Raw genomic sequence first — 25,018 nt, forward strand, 5'->3', positions numbered from 1 at the left:
AGCTTCTCTTTGAAAATGTGTATAAGTATATAAGCATCACCATACTGGGACAGGCCAAATGCCCATCAAGTCCAGTATCAAGGGGAACAACTAATCAATTCAGCAGAAAAACTGGTGACCCTGTTGTAAGTTCATGGAAAACATGTAAAACATCTCTACCTAACCTTAGTAGGGAAACACTGTTGTATAAGTATAGTAAAAGGAAAAAGTAGGATATATATTGGCCACATGTCACCCAGGATAAAAAGGTGCCCATTACTGGCTTAAGCACTAGGGATAAAGAGGGTGGCAACAATATTGCAAAAACTTCAGAAGAAGAAAACATCCTTAATACAGCAATAGGTCATGCTGAACTTGTTTGTGGATCCACTGCAACAGGAGGATAAACCATAGAAATTACGGGAAAGTTAAGAGGACTAAAAACTGTTAGGTGGATTCTTGAAGATAAAAAGGAGACAATATACCCACTACTGTTATGCTATAAACCCTGTATTTGATTACAGAGGGTACAAAAGAGATCATCAGAAAATGGAGGAAAAAGGAAATATATTGAAAGAAAAAGCTTCAAAATGCAACTGATGCCAATCTGACTTCCCTGATTGGACGAATTAAAGAATAGTACCTGAATAAGGACATTTTGAAAAAGCTGATTGATGCCACAAAAAGGGAAATAGACAGGAAGAAAGGAGATTCAACAAAGAGTACAAGAAGAGAGGTGCCATAACAGACAAAGCACTTGGAGGTGCAACGGAGAGAAGCTGTCTGTGATAGAGAGGAGCTCCAGAAACACAAGAGAATACAATAAGAGTTCTTTTATAAAGCTGCTCTAGAGATTCCCACTCAGCAAATGAGAGGAAGCCCATTCAATTCCTATGGGCTTCCTCTCATTTGCCACAGGGGAATCACTAGCACGGCTGTATAAAAAGCATTAAATGAAGGACAGAAATAGAAGTCAACTGAGGAGGAAACAAGAGCTTCAGGAGGAAAGACCCAGAGGCGGAGGAATTAGCAGTTGAACTACTGGCCTATAGATAAATATGCTGGGTTCCCGGAGAAGAAAAGGTTACCTGAGTTGAATTTAACACCTAAAGAGTATGATATCTAAGATAAATAAAGGCCACATAATCTGTATAAAAAGAAAACCTATGGATAAACCAGAAATTAATTGAGTATAATTCTATATAGCCAAAACAATTACTGAAAAGATTTTATCAATGAGGACTCAGGGCAGGAAGAAAAACAGGAAGATAACTCCTCTCCCTTGAAATTCGCTTCAAAATATAAGGCCTGCTGTCCTCGGAAATACCTCTCACAATGAGTGTCTTCCTGAACAAGGTCTTTATTCACAATAGCACAATTGACCCGACACGTTGACGTGTTTAGGGCCGTGAGGCCTGCGTCAGGGGTCTATTATTATCTGAAGACAAAATGCCTTGTGGTCAGTGATAAACCAACACTAAAACTGCTAAAAAGGTATCAGGAATCGACATTGTTGCCAGTCTTCGTTTTCAAGTGAATCAAATATACAAGCACTAGACAGTCTTCGGAAGCCCAAAGGAAAGGCAGCAGAGAGACGAAGAAGCTGCCCAAGAAACGAAAGGGAAGAAACACACCACATCAGCCTTTCCTTTGGGCTTCCGAAGACTGTCTAGTGCTTGTATATTGATTCACTTGAAACGAAGACTGGCAACAATGTCCGATTCCTGATACCTTTTTTAGCAGTTTTAGTGTTGGTTTTATCACCTGACCCACAAGGCATTTTGTCTTCAGATAATAATAGACCCCTGACGCAGGCCTCACGGCCGAAACACGTCACGTGTCGGGTCAATTGTGCTATTGTGAATAAAGACCTTGTTCAGGAAGACACTCATTGTGAGAGGACTTTTATTGGATCCACTGTTTGTCTTACCCTGTTGGTTTTCCTGTGGAGAGCTCACCTTCTGTGGGTGTTTGCTTCCTCGGAAAATACCTGCCACAGGTATCTTTGCTTTCTCTGAGGACAAGCAGGCCTATCTGTTCAGACAAGTGGGGGAATCCCTAGCTCTTCCAGGCTCACCAAAAGCAACAACTGTCAGCTTTCTTTCAACCTTTTTTAATCTGTGGAATGTATCTGGTGTAAGCTTTAGACCTCTTGCTGGCTGCTTTTTCTAACTTTCTAACTGCATTTATCCTCATTTTATCACAGTATTCTGTTTGAAAGTTAAATGCCAACGTACTGGATTTCCTGTGTGTACTTACTGCAGTTGGAAAATCAAATTTGATCATCTTATAGTCACTGTTTTCAAGTGGCTCCAGCACTGCTATCTCTTGCACTTGATCATGTGAACCCCTAAGCACTAATTCTAGAATTGTTCCCCCTCTTGTTGGTTCATGAACCAGCTACTCCAAGAAGCAGTCCTTTATTTCATCTACGAAATTTACCCCCTAGCTTAGCTGATGTTATGTTTATCCAGTCAATATTGGGTAAGGTAATTGAACATTAAATAGGAACATTAAAAGCAGACTTTAACAAGGCAATCATGCACTTAGGCACTTACCTCCTCATTCTATAAAAGGTCACCTAAATATAAACACCACTTGTGAGCTTAAATTTATTGAATACTGCCATTTACACACATAAGTACACACTTAAGCGTGTAAATGTCAGGCAAACCTAAAGTAGGAGCTAAAATGGTTTGTAACTGCAAAGGGGCGTGTTCACGGGGAGGGGTATGGGCAGGGTATAGGCAGGGCTGACATACATACTTCTTATATGATACTAGTGGTGTGGTAGCTATGTTAGTCCACTTTTAAAGGTAATAAATAGCACTGGTGGGTGAGGGTGGGTAGAGCACTGGGAGTTAGGATTTTTCTGTCAGGAGTGGGGATATGTCCAATGGGGTGGGATCAGATCAGGGAGGTAATCAGGAGAAGGATCAGACCTTGAGGAGGGGGAAACCAGATCTCGAGAGGGTTGGGAGAAGGCTCAGACATTGGGGTGGGGGAGAGAATTCAGACATTGGAGTGGTAGATCAAGAGAGGGATCAGGCATCAGGGTAGGGAATTGGAAGGTCAGGGGGATTGCCACCACATCACTTTATCTGTTGGCAGCAGTTCTATCGGACTCGTGCACTAGCTATCACAGCTGACTAGTCCCATATTAGGCAGCTAAAATTTGATTTTTTATGTGCTGGCTACTTTTTTAGTGATTAAGACATTAGGGCAGGCCTGCAAAGCGAATGCTACAAACCTGTAGAAGGTATTCTCCGAGGACAGCAGGCTGATTGTTCTCACTGATGGGTGACGTCCACGGGCAGCCCCTCCAATCGGAAACTTCACTAGCAAAGGCCTTTGCTAGTCCTCGCGCGCCCATGCGCACCGCGCATGCGCGGCCGTCTCCGCCCGAACCCGGAACCGGCTCGTGTTCGTCAGTCCCGTATTTAGCAAGACAAAGACAAGGGAAGACACAACCTCCAAAGGGAGGCGAGCGGGTTTGTGAGAACAATCAGCCTGCTGTCCTCGGAGAATACCTTCTACAGGTATGTAGCATTCGCTTTCTCCGAGGACAAGCAGGCTGCTTGTTCTCACTGATGGGGTATCCCTAGCCCCCAGGCTCACTCAAACAACAACCATGGTCAATTGGGCCCTCGCAACGGCGAGGACATAACTGAGATTGACCTAAAAATTACCAACTAACTGAGAGTGCAGCCTGGAACAGAACAAACAGGGGCCCTCGGGGGGTGGAGTTGGATCCTAAAGCCCAAACAGGTTCTGAAGAACTGACCTGCCCGAACCGACTGTCGCGTCGGGTATCCTGCTGCAGGCAGTAATGAGATGTGAATTGTGGACAGATGACCACGTCGCAGCTTTGCAAATTTCTTCAATAGAGGCTGACTTCAAGTGGGCTACCGACGCAGCCATGGCTCTAACATTATGAGCCGTGACATGACCCCTCAAGAGCCAGCCCAGCCTGGGCGTAAGTGAAGGAAATGCAATCTGCTAGCCAATTGGATATGGTGCGTTTCCCCACAGCCACTCCCCTCCTATTGGGATCAAAAGAAACAAACAATTGGGCGGACTGTCTGTTGGGCTGTGTCCGCTCCAGATAGAAGGCCAATGCTCTCCTTGCAGTCCAATGTGTGCAGCTGACGTTCAGCAGGGCAGGAATGAGGACGGGGAAAGAATGTTGGCAAGACAATTGACTGGTTCAGATGGAACTCCGACACAACCTTTGGCAAGAACTTAGGGTGAGTGCGGAGGACTACTCTGTTATGATGAAATTTGGTGTAAGGGGCCTGGGCTACCAGGGCCTGAAGCTCACTGACTCTACGAGCTGAAGTTACTGCCACAAGAAAATGACCTTCCAGGTCAAGTACTTCAGATGCAGGAATTCAGTGGCTCAAAAGGAGGTTTCATCAGCTGGGTGAGAACGACATTGAGATCCCATGACACTGTAGGAGGCTTGACAGGGGCTTTGACAAAAGCAAACCTCTCATGAAGCGAACAACTAAAGGCTGTCCTGAGATCGGCTTACCTTCCACACGGTAATGGTATGCACTGATTGCACTAAGGTGAACCCTTACGGAGTTGGTCTTGAGACCAGACTCAGACAAGTGCAGAAGGTATTCAAGCAGGGTCTGTGTAGGACAAGAGCGAGGATCTAGGGCCTTGCTGTCACACCAGACGGCAAACCTCCTCCACAGAAAGAAGTAACTCCTCTTGGTGGAATCTTTCCTGGAAGCAAGCAAGATATGGGAGACACCCTCTGACAGACCCAAAGAGGCAAAGTCTACGCTCTCAACATCCAGGCCGTGAGAGCCAGGGACCGGAGGTTGGGATGCAGAAGCGCCCCTTCGTCCTGCGTGATGAGGGTCGGAAAACACTCCAATCTCCACGGTTCTTCGGAGGACAACTCCAGAAGAAGAGGGAACCAGATCTGACACGGCCAAAAAGGAGCAATCAGAATCATGGTGCCTCGGTCTTGCTTGAGTTTCAACAAAGTCTTCCCCACCAGAGGTATGGGAGGATAAGCATACAGCAGACCCTCCCCCCAGTCCAGGAGGAAGGCATTCCGATGCCAGTCTGCCGTGGGCCTGAAGCCTGGAACAGAACTGAGGGACTTTGTGGTTGGCTCGAGATGCGAAGAGATCTACCAAGGGGGTGCCCCACACCTGGAAGATCTGTCGCACTACACGGGAATTGAGCGACCACTCGTGAGGTTGCATAATCCTGCTCAACCTGTCGGCCAGGACTGTTGTTTACGCCTGCCAGATATGTGGCTTGGAGCACCATGCCGTGACGGCGAAGCCCAGAGCCACATGCTGACGGCTTCCTGACACAGGGGGCGAGATCCGGTGCCCCCCTGCTTGTTGACGTAGTACATGGCAACCTGGTTGTCTGTCTGAATTTGGATAATTTGATGGGACAGCCGATCTCTGAAAGCCTTCAGAGCGTTCCAGATCGCTCGTAACTCCCAGAAGATTGATCTGCAAGATCGCGTCCCTGGAGGGACCAGCTTCCTTGGGTGTGAAGCCCCTCGACATGAGCTCCCACACCCAGGAGAGACGCATCCGTGGTCAGCACTTTTTGAGGCTGAGGAATTTGGAAGGGACGTCCCAGAGTCAGATTGGAGCAAATCGTCCACCAATACAGGGATTCGAGAAAACTCGTGGACAGGTGGATTACGTCTTCTAGATCCCCAGCAGCCTGAAACCACTGGGAAGCTAGGGTCCATTGAGCAGATCTCATGTGAAGGCGGGCCATGGGAGTCACATGAACTGTGGAGGCCATGTGGCCTAGCAATCTCAACATCTTCCGAGCTGTGATCTGCTGGGACGCTCGCACCCGCGAGATGAGGGACAACAAGTTGTTGGCTCTCGTCTCTGGGAGATAGGCACGAGCCGTCCGAGAATCCAGCACAGCTCCTATGATTCGAGTTTCTGCACTGGGAGAAGGTGGGACTTTGGATAATTTATCACAAACCCCAGTAGCTCCAGGAGGCGAATAGTCATCCTGCATGGACTTGCAGGGCTCCTGCCTCGGATTGTTCTTCACCAGCCAATCGTCGAGATATGGGAACACGTGTACCCCCAGTCTGCGAAGTGCCGCTGCTACTACAGCCAAGCACTTCGTGAACACTCTGGGCGCAGAGAGGCGAGCCCAAAGGGGTAGCACACAGTACTGGAAGTGACGTGTGCCCAGCTGAATCGCAGATACTGTCTGTGAGCTGGCAGTATCGGGATGTGCGTGTAGGCATCCTTCAAGTCCAGAGAGCATAGCCAATCGTTTTGCTGAATCATGGGGAGAAGGGTGCCCAGGGAAAGCATCCTGAACTTTTCTTTGACCAGATATTTGTTCAGGGCCCTTAGGTCTAGGATGGGACGCATCCCCCCTGTTTTCTTTTCCACAAGGAAGTACCTGGAATAGAATCCCAGCCCTTCTTGCCCGGATGGCACGGGCTTCGACCGCATTGGCGCTGAGAAGGGCGGAGAGTTCCTCTGCAAGTACCTGCTTGTGTTGGAAGCTGTAGGATTGAGCTCCCGGTGGACAATTGGAGGTTTTGAGGCCAAATTGAGGGTGTATCCTTGCCGGACTATTTGGAGAACCCACTGATCGAGGTTATGAGAGGCCACCTTTGGTGAAAAGCTTTCAACCTCCCTCCGACTGGCAGGTCGCCCCGGGCACTGACACTTGGATGTCGGCTATGCTCTGCTGGAGCCAGTCAAAAGCTCGTCCCTTGCTTTTGCTGGGGAGCCGAGGGGCCTTGCTGAGGCGCACGCTGCTGACGAGAGAGCGAGCGCGCTGGGGCTTAGCCTGGGCCGCAGGCTGTCGGAAGGAGGATTGTACCTACGCTTGCCAGAAGAGTAGGGAACAGTCTTCCTTCCCCCAAAAAAATCTTCTACCTGTAGAGGTAGAGGCTGAAGGCTGCCGGCGGGAGAACTTGTCGAATGCGGTGTCCCGCTGGTGGAGCTGCTCTACCACCTGTTCGACTTTCTCTCCAAAAATATTATCCGCACGGCAAGCGAGTCCGCAATCCGCTGCTGGATTCTATTCTCCAGGTCGGAGGCACGCAGCCATGAGAGCCTGCGCATCACCACACCTTGAGCAGCGGCCCTGGACGCAATATCAAAGGTGTCATACACCCCTCTGGCCAGGAATTTTCTGCACGCCTTCAGCTGCCTGACCACCTCCTGAAAAGGCTTGGCTTGCTCAGGGAGAAGCGCATCAACCAAGCCCGCCAACTGCCGCACATTGTTCCGCATGTGTATGCTCGTGTAGAGCTGGTAGGACTGAATTTTGGCCACGAGCATAGAGGAATGGTAGGCCTTCCTCCCAAAGGAGTCTAAGGTTCTAGAGTCTTTGCCCGGGGGCGCCGAAGCATGCTCTCTAGAACTCTTAGCCTTCTTTAGGGCCAGATCCACAACTCCAGAGTCATGAGGCAACTGAGTGCGCATCAGCTCTGGGTCCCCATGGATCCGGTACTGGGACTCGATCTTCTTGGGAATGTGGGGATTAGTTAGAGGCTTGGTCCAGTTCGCCAGCAATGTCTTTTTTTAGGACATGGTGCATGGTACAGTGGACGCTTCCTTAGGTGGAGAAGGATAGTCCAGGAGCTCAAACATTCAGGCCCTGGGCTCGTCCTCCACAACCACTGGGAAGGGGATGGCCGTAGACATCTCCCGGACAAAGGAAGCAAAAGACAGACTCTCGGGAGGAGAAAGCTGTCTCTCAGGAGAGGGAGTGGGATCGGAAGAAAGACCTTCAGACTCCTCATCAGAGAAATATCTGGGGTCTTCTTCCTCTTCCCACGAGGCCTCACCCTCGGTGTCAGACACAAGTTCACGGACCTGTGTCTGCAACCTAGCCCGACTCGACTCTGTGGAGCCACGTCCACGATGGGGGCGTCGAGAGGTAGACTCCCTCGCCCGCATCGGCGAAGCTCCCTCCGCCGACGTAGTCGGGGAGCCTTCCTGGGAGGCGGCGGCAGCCGGTACCGCAACGCGGCACCGACGCCGGAGACCTCACCCTCGGGCGATGGGCCAGCCGGCGCCACGCTCGACGGTACCGGTGGCGCAAGCACCGCCGGTACCGGAGGGGTAGGGCGCAACAGCTCTCCCAGAATCTCTGGGAGAACGGCCCGGAGGCTCTCGTTCAGAGCGGCTGCAGAGAAAGGCATGGAGGTCGATGCAGGAGTCGACGTCAGAACCTGTTCCGGGCGTGGAGGCTGTTCCGGGCTGTCCAGAGTGGAGCGCATCGACACCTCCTGAACAGAGGGTGAGCGTTCCTCTCGGTGCCGATGCCTGCTGGGTGCTGACTCCCTCGGCGACCCAGAGCTCTCGGTGCCGACACGGGAAGGAGACCGATGACGATGCTTCTTCGACTTCTTGGAACGAAGCATGTCACCGGAGCTTCCCGGCACCGACGAGGAGGACGTAGAATCCAGCCGTCGCTTCCTCGGGGCCGAGGCCGAAGGAGGTCGGTCTCGGGGGGGGCTGTACCGCAGGAGCCCTCAGGGTAGGGGAGACCCACCCGAAGGCTCACCGCCACCAGCAGGGGAATGGACAGCCCTCACCTGCACTCCAGACGAAGCACCACCGTCCGACAACATCAGCCGAAGAGGTCCCGGTACCACCGACGTCAATGCAGCTGTCCGATGTCTCAGCGCCGATGCAGAGGGCCGATGCCTTGATGCACTCGATGCACTGGCGGCCGAGGATGAAGCTCTGGACACTGAAGGACGTCGATGCACTCGATTACCCCCGGTGGCCGATGAAGAGCCCGAGAACAAAACGTTCCACTGGGCCAATCTCGCTACCTGAGTCCGCTTTTGCAAAAGGGAACACAGACTACAGGCCTGCGGGCGGTGCCCAGCCCCCAAGCACTGAAGACACGAAGCGTGCCTGTCAGTGAGCGAGATGACCCGGGCGCACTGGGTGCACTTCTTGAAGCCGCTGGGAGACTTCGATGCCATGGGTGGAAATATCACGCCGGCGAGATCAAAAGTCGAAATGGCGGAAAAGGCACCGAAAAAACAAGGGGAAGAAAACTTCGACCCGAGGCCTAAAAGCGGCCTACCCCGACGACGAAAGAAAACTTACCGGGGCAAAAAAGCTGAAAATAGCGGGGGGAAAAAAGACCAAAGAGTCTTTTTCCACACAGAATGGTTTTTTTTTTTGAACAACACGACGAACGCGCGAGGTCGACTTTGCGCGGCCCGACACGGCGAAAACACGACCGTACCGAGCGCGGACAAAAGAAAACTGACGAACACGAGCCGGTTCGGGCGGAAGACGGCCGCGCATGCGCGGTGCGCATGGGCGCGCGAGGACTAGCAAAGGCCTTTGCTAGTGAAGTTTCCGATTGGAGGGGCTGCCGTGGACCTCACCCATCAGTGAGAACAAGCAGCCTGCTTGTCCTCGGAGAATAACATCTACCATATGGTAAAATACATGTCAGCTGCTTAACACAGCTTAGAAAAAGGGCCTTTAACATAGTATATGATGGCAGACAAAAACCATCTGATCTGCCCAGTAAGGTGGTTAGGGTTATAAATGTCAATTTGTGCTTTCACTGAGAATAGTAATAGCTGCTCTACACTAGTTATTCCATCATACACATATAAGTTACACTATAACTGGATCTAATACATTTTCAGGTCAATATTCAAAAGCACTTATTCAGATAACAGTTCCAGCTATTGGGATAACTGTTGCTGACAAGAACATTCAGAGTCACTATTTATATGGCCATCATCTGATAACTTTCACACTCAAACACCCTTCCCCCAGTCTCATCCAATCTCAACCAATACATTTAGGAATCTTCAGGCTATTGACCCAGGGCCGTGCCAATGCGGTAAGCGAGGTAAGCGTGGCAGGGGGGCGCCCCGCCGCGCCATGCTTGCCTCGCCCTCCCGCTCCCATGTCCCAACTGCCCGCCCTCTTCTCCCCCAACAAAATCTCTTTTAATTTACCTCCGTCCGGCTGGCAGGGCAGCGAACGGCGCAGCGTCAGTGAAGGAGGCGGCGCTCCTGACGTCTCTACTGGTCTTCCCTTCGCTCAATGTCCCGCCTTCTTCTGACGTCAAGGAAAATGATGTCAGAAGAAGGCGGGACACTGAGCGAAGGGAAGACCAGTAGAGACGTCAGGAGCGCCGCCTCCTTCACTGACGCTGCGCCGTTCGCTGCCCTGCCAGCCGGACGGAGGTAAATTTAAAGAGATTTTGTTGGGGGGAGAAGAGGGCGGGCAGTTGGGACATGGGAGCGGGAGGGCAGGGGAGAGAGGACAGCAATCATCTACACGAGGGGGGCTGCACCCGATCCCCTGCGTGGGGGGGGGCGCCACACCCGATCCCTTGCAGGGGGGCGCCACAGACCCTTGGCACGGCCCTGTATTGACCCATCTAATCTGTTTCAAATCTCTTCTCAACCACTATGTTATCCAAGTCTGTCAATGAGGCTGTCTCTTCCTATAATACTATTCTCTCCTCTGCTCTGGATACTCTCACTCCTTCCATTCTCCATTCTGTAAGGTGTACCAAACCTCAGCCTTGGCTGACCTCTAGAATCCGCTACCTACCTTCCTGTGCTCTTTTAGTGTATACTCTGGTGGATCCTCCTCCACTTCTATCCCATTATCAGTTGGTGTACCTCAGGGATCTGTCCTTGGGACCTCTTCTTTTCTTCCTCTATACTTCTTCCCTTGGTACTCTGATCTCATTCCATGGTTTCAGTATCACCTTTACGCTGATGACTCCCAGATCTACCTCTCCACACCAGAAATCTCAGCAGGAATCCAGGCCAAAGTATTAGCCTGCCTTTCTGACATTGCTGCCTGGATGTCTCACCGCCATATGAAACTAAACATGACCAAGACTAAGCTTCTTATCTTTCCCCCTAAACCAACCTCTCCTCTTCCCCCATTCTCAATCTCTGTGGATAACACTCACATCCTCTCTGTCTCAACAGCTCGTAACCTTGCGGTCATCTTGACTCCTCTCTCTCCTTCTCTGACTCATATTCAACAGACTGCTAAAAACCAGTCATTTCTTTCTCTATAATATCACCAGAATTCATCCTTTCCTTTCTGAGCACACTACCAGAACCCTTATCCACACTCACCTCTCACTTAGACTATTGCAACTTGCTTCTCACAGGTCTCCCACTTAGCCATCTCTCTCCTTTTCAATCTGTTCAAAATTCTGCTGCATGACTTATATTCTGCCATTGTCGCTATGCTCATATTAGCCCACTTCTCAAGTCACTTCACTGGCTCCTTATCCGTTTCACATACAGTTCAACTCCTCTTACTGACCTATAAGTGCATTCACTCTGCAGCTCCTCAGTACCTCTCCACTCTTATCTCTCCCTACACTCCTCCCCGGGAACTCCGTTCACTGGGTAAATCTCTCTTATCTGTACCCTTCTCCTCCCTCCACCGCTAACTCCAGACTCTGTTCTTTTTATCTTGCTGCACCATATGCCTGGAATAGACTTCCTGAGCTGTTACGTCAAGCCCCCATCTCTGGCCATCTTCAAATCTAGGCTAAAAGCCGACCTTTTTGATGCTGCTTTTAACTCCTAACCCTTACTCAATTGTTCAGTACCCGTGTTTTATCATTCCCACCTTAGTAATTCCCTTATCTTTTATTTGTCCTGTTTGTTTGTCCTAATTAGATTGTAAGCTCTGTCGATCAGGAACTGTTTCTTTATGTCCAGTGTACAGCACTGCGTATGTCTAGTAGCGCTATAGAAATGATAAGTAGTAGTAGTATACAAAGCCTCTGAATATTCTTAGAGACTGCCTCTACAGTATGTAGAAAGTGCTAGGGCAAAATGTGGGGTGAGCTGGAATAGTCCCAGAATTTATCCAAATAGTAGCAATAGTCAGTTTGCAATTAAGATAACTTATCTGGATAAATTACCATAGATAGAACTCTGACCTAAGTCCTTTGGATATCTTATCCAGACAGCAGACTGGATATTGCCATTATCTGGATAACTCTGGTGCTGACCATCTTATTTGGATATTAGCACTGGTCACTATCCAGAAACTAGTGCTGAATACCCAGAAATATTTTTACCTGATGCAGCCAGCATTTAAAAAAATGCTTACCATAGTGGCAGATTATTAACCTATTTAATTAGTTATGGAGCAATACTCAATAGTTCAGCTGCCATATAAAGATAAGCAAGAGCTTATCTTTTTTTGCCAATACTCAGTGGCACTATCCATTTAGCTAGGAATGCTTAATATAAACAGAAAAGTTAACCAATTGTTAGGACTACTATTTGGTGATCTTTCTAAATGGATACAGTTATCCAAATAGCAACCTGATAGTGCTGCTATCGATATTACATTGCCCCCCCCCCCTTAAAATACATATAGGTCAGTTAATATTCATCCGAAAGAACTCAGCGTTTTTTAAAGCGCTAACTGTTACCAACTAAATTAGACCCAAATATTCAATGCTGGGCCATGCCCAGGCACCAGCATTGACTATCCCAGTATGACCACACTTCTCCTAGCTGTCAGCACTTATCCAGGACCCTCATAAGTCACTTATGAGGGTACAAGCTGAATACTGACCAGAACCCCCCATAAGGAGATTTATAAGGGCTCCATAAATTCCCACTTTGTGGTCAAACCCCCCCTCCCAAAAGCAGCCCCCCTTCTGGATACCCCCAATAGAATCAGCCCCTTCCAGGACCATCCCCCTAATAGCAGTCTCCCCTTCTTGGAGCCCCATCCCAGAAGCCTCCTCCATTTCATCTTCCACCCAAGCATCCACCTGTAAGCTCCCCTGAGCTTACATTACTATCCCTGGTGGTCTAAGGAGAGCTGTTCAGGCAGGAACAAACTCAAGTTGCTCCTGCCCATGTTAGATCTGGTCTCACAATTGCGGATGCGATCTTTACTAGTACCACAAGTCTACCTCTAGAGGTCACAGCAGCCATTTTGAGACCATACAGTCTTTATCTGCCTTCATTTTTATGTGCTTTCTATGAATGGGGGAGGCATATCAAGGTATGTCTGGGAAGGGCCATCACTATTCAGGGAGGGGCTGATGCTATATGGGGATTCAGGGAGGGGCTGATGCTATATGGGGGTGCAAGAAGGGGCTGCCTTTTTGTGGGGGAGGAAGGGAGGGGCGAGCACAGGAACCATCAGATTGCTACTTGGAAATTATGTAGGTACCGGAACTCACGTATCTAAGCAGTCAAAGTTAGGACAGTCTTTTGTGCGGCCTATTTGGACATTTAGTTATGTGGACACCAGCATAATACTGCTTGAACCTGATTACTTTCCAGCTCTATCCACAAACCACCATGAACTGGCCGCTTTTGCGCTCAGAAGCAGTTAGAAACAATATTCAGTAGCACTACCGGTTCTCAGCCCTCTCCATGTAGTTTAAGCGGGCAAGAGACTCTCTTGCTCATTTAAACCACGCAGAATATTGACTGCAGAATGTTTCCAATTCCGCATCCCCTAAAACACAGAACTTTTGACCAAACACTGAAATGGCCATAAGTTAAATGCTGTAAACTGTAAATTTCAAAAGAAAAGGACGTATGTGTTAGCATCCAATGCTGATTACATAAGTCCTTTTGAATATCGCTGATACATTTTTAATTTTAAAAAAGGCAATTAAATTATACCCAAGTTTCTTTTGTTCTGTATCATCTCTCTCATGCACATCTGCTTCTTTTTCTGGTTCAGTATCTTCTTTTTCTGATTCAGTCAATCCATTAAATTTAGGAGCAGGTTTATGTTCTTGAGAAATTATTACAGCACAGAAAGGTCCATTTGACATAAATTTGACAAGATTTTCAATATTAGCCTAGAATGAAAAGATGTAATATAAATTCTAAATGCTATTTTAAGAACTGCTTTCAAAACAAAGGGTCATTCCATGCCAAGTGGTCTAAACCTTCCCACCATCATGTCTCCAATTTTATTCAAATTTTATCTGTTGCACGAGTCAGGTGTTAAACCAAGTTTCCCAAAATTTGAGGTCTCTAACTGCAATAGTTGCAGATCTAGACCCCCTTTTCTGAAAGGTTGTCAGTCCATGAGCACGTGACATTTACCAAAATGCCATTTTTGGGGTCTAATAAAATCCAAACATATTTATAAGAATGGCTAAAAAATTCAAATCCTGTACAGTTTTTGATGCTAATTCCGATGAAATACATTTTAACATTATGGATGCAAAATCCAGTCAAACAAGTTGACTCAAAGTGTGCATCAAAATTGGTCGCAACTCATCGGAACATATTTGGACCAATATTCAGACTGCAACAACTTCCATGCAAACAAAGATACAGACTTGAAATTTTGAACAAGCATTATGCTTGTGCTGGACATAATACTGCCAGATATGCAACTAACCAGCATCTATAACCACCCTGCAGGATCTCTTCAAATTTGGCACCATCAGCGCAAATGGTAAAATGTTCCAAAGTTCAAAGCCAATTATTTAAAAAGAGTCTGCCTGAATCAGCTTGTGAACAGTATCATCTGAAAGAGAAAATTGTGCTCTACAACACTGATATGTTTTTGTTCTGCAATGCCACCATTAAGTAGCCATTTGCTCAGGTCAAAGTATCTTATATTTAGTACGCTTGATGCACTAATTTTTCTTCATTTATAGGAAATTGAGTCTTAATAGTCGCTTAAAAGTATTGATATAATTATTTATTCATTCGTATTTTATTCGTTATTGTCCAATCGTTTATTGTGCACTGTTATCAGTTTGGTCATGCCATCTCAGGTGAATATTCAGCTTAATAAATTAGTGATGCTGAACAAATAGATAAGTCACAAATCTTCAGCCTGGGCAGTATGTTGCTTGCATTTATGGTGGATTGGAATTTTTGTGAAACATCAGTCGACAGAGAAGATGCTTTCATAAGCTTTATGCATCCTCATGTCTCGCTACTTTCATTTTATTGGCCGGTAAGACACGATACTTGCTGGCTCCCATAACAACGTATCATTGCTGTTATTCCAGCTCCATCAGTGACATCATCTGGCTCGCAATATAGTTTTTCCTGAAACCGTTCTCTCTTGCAGATCAATGATGCTTTCCAGAATGATGAAGTAACTGAAGAAGCAGGCTGGGAACCTGCAGTGAAGTAACTGAAGAAGGCAGGCTTGGGAACCTGCAGTAAAGAAACACACAATCAGGCTTGGGATCCTACAGTAAAGAAACCCACAATCAGGCTTGGGATCCTGCAGTAAAGATACCCACCCGTGGCTGTTACTGCATGGCTATCGAGCGTGGCCCCTATGGCGATGCTGGTTTCAATGTGATAACCAGTAATGGCTCAGCCATCATGGACCAACGCAATACATCGTGCACACAAATATAACATACTTTGACCTGAGTAAATGGCTACTTAATGGTGGCATTGCAAAACAAAACATATCAGTGTTGTAGAGCACAATTTTCTCTTTCAGATGATACTGTTCACAAGCTGATTCAGGCAGACTCTTTTTTAATAAATTGGCTTTGAACTTTGGTACATTTTACCATTTGCCGCTGACAGTGTCAACTTTGAAGAGATCCTGCAGGGTGGTTATAGATGCTGGTTAGTTGCAAATCTGGCAGTGTTATGTCCAGCACAAGCATAATGCTTGTACAAAATTTCAAGTCTGTATCTTTGTTTGCATGGAAGTTGCTGCGGTGTGAATATTGGTCCAAATATGTTCCGATGAGTTGCGACCAATTTTGATGCACATTTTGAGACAACTTGTTTGACTGGATTTTGCATCCATAATATTAAAATGTATTTCATCGGAATTAGCATCAAAAAACTGTACAGGATTTGAATTTTTTTAGCCATTCTTATAAATGTGTTTGGATGTTATAGACCCCAAAAATGGCATAAAATGGCATTTTGGTAAATGTCACGCGCTCATGGACTGACAACCTTTCAGAAAAGGGGGTCTAGATCTGCAACTATTGCAGTTAGAGACCTCAAATTTTGGGAAACTTCATCTAACACCTGACTCGCGCAACAGATAAAATTTGAACAAAATTGGAGAACATGATGGTGGGAACGTTTTTAATTTTAGACCACTTGGCATGGAATGACCCCAAAGAGAAATTAACATAGCCAATATGCTGAAGTATCCCACCAAATTATTAATAGAAAAAATATGGCCCCATACACTCCAACTATATTGATCTAAGGAGCGGAAAGAATGGAAAAAATATAAAGCTTCTTAGTTAGGATGTGCATTCATTAGAAACAAACAAAATCATCATAGCTGATATGTTGAAATGTATTACAAGTTACTAATGGAAAAAATATGGACCCATTCAGTCAGATTACTTTGATCTAAGGAGGACAAGGAAAGGAACGTGTGGGGAAAACATGCAGAGTAGGCCTCATGGAAATTTTTCCAACCTCTCGTGTAAATACGAGTGTGAATGTGTAGGAGGAAACTTGGTGCCCCCCTTATTCTATAACAAGGCACCTACAGTTAGGTGCCACTAGTGTATGGAAAAATTAATTAACTGATAAATTTACTTCCTTTAGTCCCAAAGAATCAGTCCAGACAAATGGGTTGTGACCATCCGTCAGCAGGTGGAGATAGAGAACTCTGAGTTGTGCCTCATAAGCTCCTGCACTTAACAACCAAATCAGTATTTAATAACAAAGCAGTGAAAGAGAGTAACTTCCAGAGAAAAAACTCCATCCTTTAGATAGAAAAAGAACTATGAAATAACGAGCAAAACTCATGCCTTAGAAATAATAGTTTTTCAAGGTTCTATGTAATTTTGGGTGTTTGTATTGTTCTGGTTCCATTATTTCTAAGGCATGAGTTTTGCTCGTTATTTCATAGTTCTTTTTCTATCTAAAGGATGGAGTTTTTTCTCTGGAAGTTACTCTCTTTCACTGCTTTGTTTTTCCAGGTTCTATGTAATTTTGGGTGTTTCTATTGTTCTGGTTCCAAAACCATCATTGATGGGCAGGGTCTGGACTGATCTTTTGGGACTAAAGAAAGAAAATTATCAGGTAATTAACTAATTTTTCTTACATTATGTTCCAAGGATGAGTCTGGACAAATGAGATGTATAAAAGCAATCCTTAAGAGGGGAGGGACTTTGAAATCCCTGCAGCATGAACTGTGGCCCTGAAGAAAGCATCTGCTCCGAGCAGACACATTCAAATCGTAATGCTTAACAAAGGAATGAGAAGACCACCACATCACTGACTGGCAGATATCTGCCAACAAAATTGCCCTATACTCTGCCAAAGACCTAGTAGAATAAGCCTTGACATGCATGGGGGCAGATCTACCCCTCAGAAAGTAAGTTGAAGAAAACAGCCACCTTAAGCCACTGAGCCACTGTTACTTTGGAGGCCGGCAAACTCTTTCCGCAAAGAGCACAAAAAGATAAACAGACTGCCTGAAATCATTGGTAGCGCTAAGATAGCGCGCAAGGACGTGATTTACATCCAACAATTGCAGGGAAGTATATTCTGCAGAATAGACCTCCCTGGAAAAAGAAGGAAGAAACAGTCTGAATTACATGAAAAGGAGATACAATCTTTGTCAAAAATGATGGAACTGTCTGTATGGAAACTCCTGAGTCAGAAAAATAGAGAAAGATTCCTGCAAGAGCCAGCTTGAAGTTCTGAAACTCTCCGTGCTGATGAAATGGCACCTAGAAATACTGTCTTTAAAAGTTGCCAAAGGGGCTCAAAGAGTGTCAACTGAAGAGCCTTAAGAACCACTTGAAGACTCCACAGAGCACAAATATTGTGGAGAGGGGGATGTACATGAATGACTCCCTTGAGGAATCGCACTATAGCAGGGTGAGCAGCCAACAAGGCATTCTGTATCTTGCCTCTATGACAAACCAATGCAGCCACCTGAACCTTGAACGAATTGAGAGCAAGGTAAAATTATGTATCATACCTGATAATTTTCTTTCCATTAATCATAGCTGATCAATCCATAGACTGGTGGGTTGTGTCCATCTACCAGTAGGTGGAGATAGAGAGCAAACTTTTGCCTCCCTATATGTGGTCATGTGCTGCCGGAAACTCCTCAGTATGTCGATATCCAAGCTCCATCCGCAGAACTCAGCACTTAGAGAATTACACCCACAAAGGGACACTCTGCCCAGCTCACCACCGCCGAAACGGGGGGAGGGGAATTAACCCAGCTCATCCCCACACAAGTGGGGGAGGGGAATCCGTCCAGCTCATCCCCGCGGAGCGGGGGAGGGACACCACACCCGCCGATGCGGGGGGATCTGGCTTATCCTGCAACCGCAACCGCGGGAGGAGCTGACCTGACCCTAACACCGCCGAAGCGGGAGGGGGTACAAAGCTGCCCTACAGCCGCACGAAGCGGGAGGGAGTGCCGGCAGAATTTAAGTCTCAATCCAGCCCCGTAAAACGGAGGGGAGAGGAATGCAGCAGCTCACTGTAAACACAAACTCGTCTCAACTCTTGAAGAATCCAAGTGAAAAAACTTGAACACGAAGTCCTCCTGAAGTTACTGAAGACTAAACTTGAACCTAAAATTCAACCAGAATATAAACAGTACAGATATCTGGGAGGGGGCTATGGATTGATCAGCTATGATTAATGGAAAGAAATTATCAGGTATGATACATAATTTACCTTCCATATCATCATGCTGATCAATCCATAGACTGGTGGGATGTACCGAAGCAGTACTCACCCAGGGCGGGACATTGAAATCCCTGACCTCAACACTGAAGCTCCAAACCGGGCCTCCGCCCGAGCAGCCACAGTCAAGTGGTAATGCTTGGAGAATGTATGGGCCGATGCCCAAGTTGCCGCCTTGCATATCTCTGCCAAGGAGACGGACCCGGCCTCTGCCATCGAGGCCGCCTGAGCTCTAGTGGAGTGAGCCTTCAGCTGGATAGGCGGCACCTTCCCCGCGGCCACATAAGCCGCTGCAATGGCTTCCTTGACCCATCTTGCCACTGTAGGCTTAGCAGCCTGCAAACCCTTACGAGGACCTGCAAACAGGACAAACAGATGATCCGATTTCCGGAAATCATTGGTCACTTCCAAGTATCTGATGATAACTCGTCTCACATCCAGATATTTGAGAGCAGAGAATTCCTCTGGGTAGTCCTCCCTACGAAAGGAAGGGAGACAGAGCTGCTGATTCACATGGAAGCGAGAAACAATCTTGGGCAGGAAGGAAGGCACTGTGCGAATAGTCACTCCTGCCTCAGTGAACTGCAGAAAAGGCTCTCGACATGAGAGTGCCTGGAGCTCGGAAACTCTTCTGGCTGAAGTGATAGCCACCAAAAAGACTACTTTCAACGTCAGGTCTTTCAGAGATGCCCTCGACAAGGGTTCAAAAGGCGGCTTCTGCAAGGCTCTTAGTACCAGGTTGAGATTCCACGCAGGCACCACTGAGTGCAGAGGAGGGCGCAGGTGATTAACTCCCTTGAGAAAGCGCACCACATCTGGCTGCGAAGCCAGGGAAGCACCCTTCAGGCGGCCCCTGAAGCAAGCCAGCGCCGCTACCTGGACTTTAAGGAAACTGAGCGACAGGCCTTTCTCCAGACCTTCTTGCAGGAACGCCAACACTGAAGAAATTGGAGCAGTGAAGGGAGAAAGTGAGCCTGCTTCACATCACGCTGCAAAGGTACGCCAAACCCTGGCGTAAGCAGTAGAAGTAGAGCGCTTCCTCGCTCTCAGCATAGTGGCGATGACCTTGTCTGAGAAGCCCTTCTTTCTCAGACGCTGCCGCTCAATAGCCAGGCCGTAAGACCAAAGGGGGAGGGATCCTCCATCACCACGGGACCCTGATGTAACAGGCCCTGCTCCACTGGCAGCCGCAGAGGCTCGTCGACTGAGAGCCTGATCAAGTCCGCATACCAGGGACGTCTGGGCCAATCCGGACCCACCAGGATTATTCGGCCTGGATGATTTGCCACCCGGTCTAGCACCCTGCCCAACATGGGCCAGGGCGGGAACACATAGAGAAGCTCTTGTGTCGGCCACTGTTGGAGAAGAGCATCTACTCCCAGGGATCGAGGGTCCCGTCCTCTGCTGAAAAAGCGCGGCACTTGGCAATTGGCCGATGACGCCATCAGATCTAGGCTCGGCTGGCCCCAGCGCTTCGTGATGTCCAAGAACGCCTGAGCAGATAGCTGCCACTCTCCGGGCTCCAAGGTATGGCGACTGAGAAAGTCCGCCTTGACATTCATGACTCCGGCAATGTGGGCCGCTGACAGCTGTTCCAGGTTCGCTTTCCGCCCACTGGCATAAATTCATGGCCTCCTTGGCTAGAGGAGCGCTCTTGGTACCTCCCTGGCGGTTGACATAGGCCACAGCCGTGGCATTGTCCGACAGGACCCGTACTGGCTTCAACGCCAGTACCGGGATGAACTCCAAAAGCGCCAACCGAATGGCTCTGAGTTCCAGGAGGTTGATAGACCACTTTGCCTCTGCAGGAGACCAGAGCCCCTGCGCTGTCCTTCCCAAGCAGTGGGCTCCCAGCCCGACAAAGAGGCGTCCGTCGTGACGACAATCCACTCCGGGGTCACCAGAGGCATTCCTGCAGACAACTTGTCTGTCTGCGTCCACCAGCTCAGCGCCTTGCGCACTGCTGGGTCCAAGGGAAGGCACACAGCATAATCCTCCGACATCGGAGTCCAGCGCTGCAGCAGAGAGTGTTGTAGTGGTCTCATATGAGCCCTGGCCCAGGGCACTACTTCCATCGTGGCCGTCATAGAGCCCAACAGCTGCACATAGTCCCAAGCCCGAAGAGGAGAGGCTACTAGGAACTGGTCCACCTGAGCCTGAAGCTTGACAATCCGATTGTCTTGCAGGAACACTCTGCCCACTTGGGTGTCGAATCGAACTCCCAGATACTCCAGGGACTGAGTTGGGCGCAGCTGGCTTTTCTCCCAGTTGATGATCCACCCCAGGGAGCTCAAAAGAGCAACCACCCGGTTCACAGCTTTGCCGCACTCTGCATAAGAGGGGGCTCGGATCAACCAGTCGTCCAGATAAGGATGGACTTGTACTCCTTCCTTCCTCAGGAAGGCCGCGATGACCACCATTACTTTGGAGAAGGTCCGCGGAGCAGTAGCCAACCCGAACGGGAGGGCTCTGAACTGGAAGTGTCGGCCCGGACTGCAAACGCAGAAAGCGTGATGAGGAGGCCAGATGGGAATATGCAAGTACGCTTCCTTGATGTCCAAGGATGCCAGGTACTCCCCTGCCTTCACTGCGCTATAACAGAGCGGAGAGTCTCCATGCGAAAGTGCCGAACTTTCAAGGCCTGATTGACCCCTTTGAGGTCGAGGATAGGCCGTACAGAACCTCCTTTCTTTGGTACCACAAAGTAAATGGAGTAACGCCCCTTGCCAAGCTGATTTTCTGGCAACCGGAACGACCGCACCCAGGCGGATCAGGTTGTCCAAGGTCTGCTGCACTACCACAGCTTTGACCGGAGACTTGCAGGGAGAGAGTACAAACCCGTCTCTTAAGGGTCGGCAGAACTCTAGCTTGTAGCCGTCTCTGATGACTTCCAGCACCCAAGCGTCTGAAGTTATTGTGGTCCACTCGCCCAGAAACGAGGACAGCCGTCCTCCAATCTGCACTGGGGCGTGGACCAAGGCCACGTCATTGGGTACGAGACCCTGGGGGAGGACCGGAGGGAGCACCTCCGGGACGGCGGTCTCTGCGAAAGGAATGCTGCTTGGGGGGAGAAGTTCCTCTTGAAGGAAGAGGGGGCAGAAGAGCCCGACCTGCCCGGGCGGTACCGACGGGCTTCCTGAAACCGTCCTCTGGAGGTACCTGGGCGAGTACTAGCCCGAGCCCTGACCTCTGGTAACTTCTTGCCCTTAGACGTGCCGAGATCGGTCACGATTTTGTCCAGCTCGACCCCAAAGAGCAGCTTGCCTTTAAAAGGCAATCTAGCCAGGCGGGATTTAGAGGCGTGGTCAGCAGACATCATACAGCAAGTCTGCCAAATAGGCTAAGCCCAATTCCAGGGCCGGCCAATCAGCCCTCAAGGAATGATCCGAGGGGGAAGCCCGCTGCACCATGGTCAGGCACGCCCTGGCCACATAGGAGCCGCAAACTGAGGCCTGCAAACTTAAAGCAGCCGCCTCAAAGGACGACCTTAAGGCCGCCTCCAATCTTCTGTCTTGGGCGTCCTTTAGGGCCGTGCCACCTTCCACCGGCAACACCGTTTTCTTAGTCACCGCAGTGATTAAAGAATCCACGGTAGGCCACAGATAGGCCTCACGTTCACTTTCAGGCAAAGGATAGAGGCGGGACATAGCCCTAGCCACTTTAAGGCTCACTTCCGGGACATCCCATTGAGCCGAAATTAAGGTGTGCATGGCATCATGCACGTGGAAGGTTCTAGGCGGGCGCTTCGTCCCCAGCATAATGGCAGAGCCAACAGGGGCTGAGGTAGAGACGTCCTCCGGAGAGGAAATCTTCAAAATGCCCATGGCCTGCACTAACAGGTTGGGCAAATCCTCTGAGCTAGCCGCGCTGCAGAGGGGTCATCCGCTCCATCCGAGCGGGGATCCGTCTCCTCCAAGGAATCCGCAAAGGACCGTTGGGAGAACTCAGATACACTGCCCTCATCTACATCGGAGGAGACAAAGTCCTCCAAGGCCTGGGAATCAACCCGAGGGCGTTTACCTCCGGGAGACTCAACCTCTTTACCAGACGAGGGAGCAGAGGCAGCGTTTTGCATAAGGAAGGCCTGATGCAGCAGCAAAACAAACTCGGGGGAGAAACCTCCCAGACTGTGCACTTCCGCAGCCTGGGCTACAGCCCTAGACGCACCCTCAACCGGCGCTCGCAAGAAAATTTTCCTTCACCCAACGTGTAATTAAACTCTGGAATTTGTTGCCGGAGAACGTAGTGAAGGCGGTTAGCTTGGCAGAGTTTAAAAAGGGGTTAGACGGTTTCTTAAAGGACAAGTCCATACACCGCTACTAAATGGACTTGGGAAAAATCCACAATTTCGGGAATAACATGTATAAAATGTTTGTACGTTTGGGTAGCTTGCCAGGTACCCTTGACCTGGATTGGCTGCTGTCGGGGACAGGATGCTGGACTCGATGGGCCTTTGGTCTTTTCCCAGTATGGCATTACTTATGTACAAGGAGAGAACCTTAACCCCGTCATTGCGAGGTCTAGTAGAGGGAGAGGTTCTTGAGGAAGCGGAAAAAGGCTTCTTGCCTCTTTGAAAGGAAGACTGCATCTGAGGAAAGTGAGGTTTTTGAGTAGAAGCACTAGCCTTCCCTGGTCTATGCCTCCGCGCTTCTCAAAAACAAGACTTAGCTGCCCGGAGATGAGGCTTAGGCTTATCCTCAAGTATCCACTGGACCTTGGAATCTCCAAGGCTTTTAACAATCTTCTCCAAATCCGCACAAAACAGTAGTTTCCCCTGAAAGGACAACTTCACTAGACAAGATTTGGATGTTACATCAGCGGCAAAATGCCTCAACTACAGCCAGAGTCGTGCCGAAACGGCCAAGGACATACCCTTAGCTGACACATGGAGAATATTATAAAGAGCATCTGACAAATAGGACAACCCCGTCTCTAGCACAGGGAGAAAATGTGGAGCCACTCTGGAGCCAAGTCCAACGTGGACAATTATTGAATCTACAATAAAGCAGCTCGGGCTACAAAACAAGAAGAAATTGCTGCCTGAGAATTTAACGCAAGCTAGCTGAAGGGAAAATTAGGTTCTTACCATGATAATTTTCTTTCCTTTAGTCATAGCAGATGAAGCCATTACGTATGGGTTGTGTCCATCAACCAACAGGGGGAGATAGAGAGCACTCAACTTTTCACAGTGCCTCATGGCCAGCTAGCTCCACTGCCTCTTCAGTATTTGAAGCTTCCAAAGCAGTATGGCAAACCGCAATGGGAATAACATGAACTTTCCTCACAGCGAACGATGGCCCCTTAACAAGGGCATGAACTCAAAAAAGGAGGGAATGAACTCATCCTCCTGGAGGGAATAAACTCGTCCTCCACTTTGTATAAACGGAAGGAATTCTTGCATCCTCCTGGAGGGAATAAACTCATCCTCCCAAAACATGAACTGGAGGGAATGAACTCATCCTCCTATAACTGTAACAAGAATCCTGAAGACTGTTTTCCGACTCCCCAAGGAAGGAATATAACTTCAGGAAACAAGAACACCACCTGAAATCAGAATCACTGCAATACAGACAATCATACAGGGAGGGCTCATGGCTTCATCTGCTATGACTAAAGGAAAGAAAATTATCATGGTAAGAACCTAATTTTCCCTTCCTTGTCATCAAGCAGATGAAGCCATTACGTATGGGATGTAACAAAGCAATCCCTAAATAGGGTGGGAACAAGCCACACCACGCGCTAGCACCTGTGCTCCAAAACGCGCATCCCTCCTGGCAGCCACATCCAGCCTGTAATGTCGGGCGAAAGAGAGCTTAGAAGCCCATGTTGCCGCACTGCAAATCTCATGAAGAGATAGTGCTCCAGTTTCCGCCCAGGAAGAGGAAATCGCTCTTGTGGAATGTGCCATAAAGGCTTCACGCGGAGCCCGGCCAGACAACAGATATGCTGAAAAGATAGCTTCTTTGAGCCAACGGGCAATAGTGGCTTTAGACGCTGAAGACCCTCTGCGAGGACCTGCAAACAGCACAAAAAGATGATCAGAGGTCCTGAAAGAATTTGTAATTCGCAGATACTGCAACAGAGTCCTGCGCACATCCAAAAGGTGCAACTGCCCAAATGAATCTGGAAACTCCTCCTCAACAAAGGAGGGAAGAAAAACAGGCTGGTTTAGGTGAAACGCTGAAACCACCTTAGGCATAAAGGAAGGCTCGGTCCGAACCGTGACCCCAGACTCTGAGAATTGCAGAAAAGGGTCTCTACAGGACAACACCTGGAGCTCTGACACCCGTCTCGCAGAGGTAATGGCCACTAAAAAGACGACCTTCAGTGGCAAATCTTTCTCTGAAGCACGCCGAAGCGATTCAAAGGGAGCCCCCTGAAGGG

General features: G+C 48.6%; 1 protein-coding gene across 1 annotated transcript in view; it reads right to left on the reverse strand.

Annotated features, from left to right (window-relative positions):
- The window catches only part of NME8 (NME/NM23 family member 8), a 405,852-nt gene that overhangs the window by 166,270 nt on the left and 214,564 nt on the right, over positions 1 to 25,018 (reverse strand). The window contains exon 11 of the mRNA XM_030207906.1: positions 13,637 to 13,818. Within this exon, the coding sequence (XP_030063766.1) occupies positions 13,637 to 13,818 (182 nt within the window). The remainder of the gene's footprint in view (positions 1 to 13,636; positions 13,819 to 25,018) is intronic.

The sequence above is a fragment of the Microcaecilia unicolor genome, chromosome 1, assembly GCF_901765095.1.
Source record: "Microcaecilia unicolor chromosome 1, aMicUni1.1, whole genome shotgun sequence".
NCBI classification, from domain to species: Eukaryota; Metazoa; Chordata; class Amphibia; order Gymnophiona; family Siphonopidae; genus Microcaecilia; species Microcaecilia unicolor.